The sequence below is a fragment of the Orycteropus afer genome, unplaced genomic scaffold (assembly GCF_000298275.1).
Source record: "Orycteropus afer afer isolate SDZICR_OR568_19922 unplaced genomic scaffold, OryAfe1.0 scaffold00556, whole genome shotgun sequence".
NCBI lineage: Eukaryota > Metazoa > Chordata > Mammalia > Tubulidentata > Orycteropodidae > Orycteropus > Orycteropus afer.
Genome location: NW_006922143.1, coordinates 1665923 through 1672104, shown reverse-complemented (window position 1 = coordinate 1672104; position 6182 = coordinate 1665923). Strand labels below are relative to the sequence as shown.

At 46.5% G+C, this 6182-nt stretch overlaps 1 protein-coding gene across 1 annotated transcript in view; it reads left to right on the top strand.

The window, feature by feature from the left end:
• Window positions 1–1683: 1683 nt before the first annotated feature.
• Window positions 1684–6182, top strand: part of CNTNAP2 (contactin associated protein 2) — a gene marked incomplete at its 5' end in the record, with an annotated part of 1317366 nt that continues 1312867 nt past the window's right edge. Inside the window, one exon of the mRNA XM_007955953.1 lies at window positions 1684–1831. Coding sequence (XP_007954144.1) covers window positions 1684–1831 — 148 coding nt within the window. The remainder of the gene's footprint in view (window positions 1832–6182) is intronic.

Here is a 6182-nt window from a genome sequence, read left to right as displayed (position 1 = left end):
TGCTACCCGTGGATGCCGTCTTAGGTACCTGCTGCTCTAACAGAAATGCCACCCGTGGATGCCGTCTTAGTTACTTGGCGCTGCTGTAACAGAAATGTCACCCGTGGATGTCCTCTTAGTTACCTGCTGCTATAATAGAAATGTCACCCGTGGATGCCGTCTTAGGTACCTGGCGCTGCCGTAACAGAAATGTCACCCGTGGACGCCATCTTATTACCAGGTGCTGCTGTAACAGAAATGCCACCTGTGGATGTCCTCTTAGTTACCTGCTGCTCTAACAGAAATGTCACCCGTGGATGCCGTCTTATTACCTGGCGCTGCCGTAACAGAAATGTCACCCGTGGATGCCGTCTTAGGTACCTGGCGCTGCTTTAACAGAAATGCTACATGTGGATGCTGTCTTTGGTGCCTAGAACTTGCTCTAATGGAAATGTCACACGTGGATGCTAACACTTAGTTAGCTGGTGCTGCACTAACAGAATACCACAAGCCGATGACTTTAGCAAACAGAAATTGATTCTGTCACAGTTTAGGATATTAGATGTCCAAATTCAGCGTGCTAGCTCTAGGGATGGCTTCTGTCTCTTGGCCCTGGGGGAAGGTCCTTGTCATCAGTCTTCTTCCTGGGTCTAGGAGCTTCTCAGCGCAGAGACCCCGAGTCCAGAGGACTCACTCTGCTCTGGGCTCTCCTTTCTTGCTGGTACCAAGGTCTCTGCTTCTCTGCTCTCTTCACTCTCCTTGTATCTCTTGTAAGCACACCCCAGGGGAACATCCCCTACTTCAGATCAGGGCTGTGATGGGATTAAGGGTCTTGTGTCCCATACAAAATGGAACTGAGTCAAAGACACCCAACCAGCCAGATCCCATTCTAATTTTGCTTCATCAGTGTAACAAACATACCTCAATCCTGCCTCATCAGCTACAGGCAGAGTTTAGAATGCATAACATATCACAAAATGGAGAGTAATCACACAATACTGGGAATCATGGACTAGGCAGGTGGGTGAACTTGGGAGGACACAGTCTGATCCATGACAACCCCTTGTATTGCACATTTGTTCAAGAGGATTAAATACTCTTCTCTGGAAGCTACACTTGGTAACTCACCATGGGCTGAACATCTTGGACTGCTTGTTGCTCCTCACAGCAGGGAAATCCCTGCACAGGCCTGAAGGTTAATGTACTCACTCAGAGAGAGAGAGAGAGAGACAGAGAGAGAGACAGAGACAGAGAGAGGCTACACTTGGTAACTCACCATGGGCTGAACATCTTGGACTGCTTGTTGCTCCTCACAGCAGGGAAATCCCTGCACAGGCCTGAAGGTTAATGTACTCACTCAGAGAGAGAGAGAGAGAGACAGAGAGAGAGACAGAGACAGAGAGAGGCTACACTTGGTAACTCACCATGTGCTGAACATCTTGGACTGCTCCTCGCTCCTCACAGCAGGGGACTCCCTGCACAGGCCTGAAGGTTAATATACTCACTGAGAGAGAGAGAGAGAGAGAGAGAGAGAATGAAGTTAAATGAAGGGTGTGAGAAGCTGTGTTCAAATGCCTAGGGTGTGACCACCAGACAGCCTGGCGCTGGACGAGAACACCTGCGTTTACCTAGCTAACAGATCGAGTGCTTGGGTCTAATGTATATCTGTACCTTTCCTAATGTGAGCATCCTTTCTCCTGCCAGGCCTTCCCTGGGAACACCAACTCAGACGGCGTGGTCAGGCATGACCTCCAGCACCCCGTGACCGCGCGCTATGTACGCCTGGTGCCGCTGGACTGGAACGCGGAGGGGCGCATCGGGCTGCGTGCTGAGATCTATGGCTGCTCCTACTGTGAGTGTGCACGTGCCCGCAGGGCCTGGCTCCCCCAGACACACTGCGTGTCTTCAGTCAGGGTTCCAAGCCTCTGCTGCCCACGCTCTCCCTCCTCCTTTTATATATAGATGAAGTAGAGGGTCATTTGCTGCATACCTGAAATGCGGATTACACACATGGAAGGGGATCTTGAGAGTGCCTTGAAAGAGATCTAGAGCATGATTTCTGTTCAATAGATTTAAGCCACAAACCTTATTAAGTATGTTGCCTGAAACCATAGGGAATGTTTGAAGAGGAGACACCTCAGGTTGAGGTTGATGATTAGGCTCCTTGCCGTTTCTGTGGTCAGTTTTCCGTGGAAGCAGTCCATATATTCTAGCTGTTGGCCTCAGAATGGGAAGGCCCAAGTATAAAGCGGTGTTTTTCTCAGCATGGCAGTTCCCATCAGGGGTGTGTGAGCTTTGAGTAGCTGCAAATATTTAATGCTCTTCATGGAAACCATGGTGCCTGTGCATATTTGTATAGCATGGTGGAGACTGTGGTGCATGTATGTACTTCGATAACATGGTGGCAAGCGTGGTGCCTGTATGTACATTTTTAACATGGTAGAGATCATGGTGCATGGCTATACGTGTATAACATGATGGAAACCATGGTGCACACATGCATATTTATAACATGAGGGTGACCATGGTGCACATATGTACATTTATAACATGATGGAGACCATGGTGCATGGATATACATGTATAACAAGTCAGAGACCATGGTCCATGTATGTACATTTATAACATGATGGCGACCATGGTGAATAGATGTGCACGTATAACATGATGGAGACCATGGTCCCTGGATATGTGTGTATAACATGATGGAGACCATGGTGCCTGGATATACATGTATAACAAGTCAGAGACCATGGTGCATGTTCATACATGTATAACATGATGGCGACCATGGTGCATAAATGTCCATGTATAACATGATGGAGCTTTGAGTAACTGCAAATATTTAATGCTCTTCATGGAAACCATGGTGCCTGTGCATATTTGTATAGCATGGTGGAGACTGTGGTGCATGTATGTACATCGATAACATGGTGGCAAGCATGGTGCCTGTATGTATATTTTTAACATGGTGGAGACCATGGTGCATAGGCATACATGTATAACATGGCAGAGATGGTGCATGTATGTATATTTATAATGTGACTGAGACTATGGCACATGGGTGTACAATATAAGGTGACAGAGACCATGGTGCATGTATATACATTTATAACATGAATACATAATTTATTCCATTAGCAAGTACTTGCTGAGCATTGAGTACACCTGAAATTAGCACCACAGGGGAGAAGAAACAACATGAACATTGAGAGGGAAAGCTAGATGGTCCATCTAGTGGGAGAAGTTATGACAAAAATAGTAAGAGCAAAATTTGTCCAAAGGCACAGAGGCTGTGGGAGCAGAGAGGGGAACCATAGGCAAAGGTGACAAGCCTGTTCTACTTCCTGATTCTTAATTCCATCAAGTGGACACCTGTGAACTCATCTCAGGCTGATGAGGAATCATCCATACTCCAGAGCACTTATGCACTACTGCTTCTCAAGGGGAAAAGCAAAAACAAAACAAAAACACCTGAATTTTACCTCCTTTGATCCATTTTCCTTGTTTATAAATTCCTTGCTGATGGAATCATAAATATGCATTATTTTGTATCTGGCTTCTTTTGTTCAAAATACCATTTGTAAGAATCACTCATGTTGTCAGAGGCATTGTCTTGCTGACTTTCAGTGGCTTTGTTCTGCTGCTGTACAAATGCTCTGTAGTCGTTGGTTCCTTCCCTGGTGGATGGATGTTTTTATTGTATCCAGATGTGGGCCATTCCAATAGGATAGCGGTAACCTTTTCGGATGGATATAGGCACAGGAGGGGAAACTGCTAAGCTAGCAGATGGATGTTTTCAGATATTGTCAAGCCTGAGATAATGTCTCTGGATGTAGCATAAACGTCTGAGTTCCAGTTGCTCCACAAATTCACCAACATTTTGTGTTGTCTTTTTTCAGACATTAACCATTCTGGTGGGTATTCCTTTATATTTCACGTTAGTTTAATGTTACATTATCCCAATTTCTAAAGATGTTATGCTTAACGGTCATTTGAATATCCTCTTACTGAAGTGTTTATTCAAAATCATTGCCTGTGTTTCTCTTGGATTGTTTGTTTGTTTTTGAGTTGATTTGAGTGATATTACTGCCAACTCTGCCTTTTTCCCTTCTCCTTTTCATCTGGTTCTGACATCTGGGGTGGTATCTGATTTTTTAAGTCATTTTCTTCAAAAACAATCATTTCAGAGGCACCCTGTTGAGGTTGCTCAAGAAGGACCTGCGAGAAAGGAAGGGCAGCACCTTGCCTGGAGGCAGATCCTCCTGACTCGCTGTGGCTTGAAATAGGAGGTATTCTTTGTCTGGAAGCAGAATGTCAAGTCCTGAGTCGTGTGCTCTCTGGGCTTCCTCTCAAGCCCAGCATTGGCAGTCACCAGACAGGAAGGACAGCTACCTGAGGCAAAATGGGAATTTGGACTTTCCTGGAGGATCAGCTTCTCTGGCGGAAATGATTGTGATTGCAAAACTGTGTCCACACTGATGCTTATAGATAAGCCACATAGATGGAGATGTTCCATGTGAATCGTCCATATGATCTAGCTGAATGTGGCTGTTAAATTAAGTCTCTTTAGATTTGATATTTTCCTAGCAGCCATGAGTTCCAAATTTTATTTTAGAGATGGGGAGACTGAGGTCGGGTGAGAGTGCAGCGTATTTTCTTATGCACCTGGGAGTGGAGAATGTGGGAAGCTGTAGAAATTCAGAACCTCTTGTCACTTCAGAAGTGAAAATGAACACAACAGTCACCGGTGTCAGGCAGTGAAAACCCCAGCTTTGGCTTAAGATCAGCTTTCACTTTGGTAGCTTTCTTCTAAGAGTTTCACACATCCCACTGGAAAATCTGGATTCTTCCATGTTCTAACTTGCCAGACTGAGGTGTCTCCGTGCTGTCTCTAGCAATCTTAAAAATAAGCTGCCTCCTGTATGAGTTGGGGAAATCCTGAGCTAATATGCTTCTTCAGAGACTCCTGAAGTTCCAGACAGGCAGAGCCGTGCTTCCCAGAGCCCTGTGTCTCCATACTGGGAAAGCCATGCGCCCCTGTGCAGGCGGAGCCCTGTGTCTTCCTACCGGCAAAGCCCTGCGTCTCCCAACAAGCAGAGCTCTATGTCACCATACAGGCAGACCCATGAGTACTTGTATAGGCAGACCCCTGCATCTCTGAACAGGCAGAACTCTGTCCCTGTACAGGCAGAGTCAAGAGTTTTGGGGCACCAAGTAGGTCAATTTCTGACTGTTCAGACACTAAAATAAAATTGAAAAAAAAAAAAAAAAACCAAGCTCACTGCCACTGAGTCGATTCTGACTCACAGTGACCCCTCCTTGGGTTTCCGAGGTGGTATCTTTACAGAAGTAGATTGCCCATCCTTCCTTCTGAGGAGTGGCTGGTAGGTTTGAACCACCAGCCTTCTGGTTAGTGGTCTAGTGCTTTTAGGCACTACGCCACCAGAGCTAAGGTATGTCTAAAAACTACTGACAAGAAGAAGATCCTCTCATCTCGGTCTGCCCATTCCTTCTATCTCTGTCTCTCCATCTGTCACACTTGTTATGTTATGTATCGTCTGTCTCCCCATCTAGCACGTCTGTTACGTGTAAATATATATGGATCTCTCTCTCTGTGACTTCACCTTCATTGAAGGCTGTTCATTCAGTCCTATGTGTCTCTCTCTTTTCTCTAAAATGATGTGCTAAACGTATTTATTATGGACAGTCTTCTAACAGTTGCTCTGATCTAAGTTTATCTGGGCTGGAATTCAGACTACATCCCTTGACCTTGGAGGCTCATGCTGCCAGGGCTGCATTTAAATTGTCCATGAGGAAGAAGCCTGCTTCTTCGGGTGGCCCATACGTCACCCACCCGTGGTCCTTCTCAGAGCTGCAGGACTGCCTGGCAGTGCCCAGCTAGATCCCTCCTGTGGATCAGAGATGACTTCTTTCATCTTCCTAGGACCACTTAGAGGCTCCCCTGAGCTCCATCCTAGACCTGTAAGTTCCGTAGTGCTCTGTTCCTTCCGGTTTGTGGGAAGAACCGGAGGGAGTGGCCTGCGCGTGCGCACTGCTGCGGGGATGGTGCTGCTCCCTCTGGCCTGCAGGCTTCCCTCCAAGGTTCTTCCTCAGCAGAGTCCTTCCAGGTCAGAGGAGTGGACGCCCTCCATCCAGTGGACACGGGGAGTTCCCGCCACTGCCCTGAAGCCTTTCAGGTT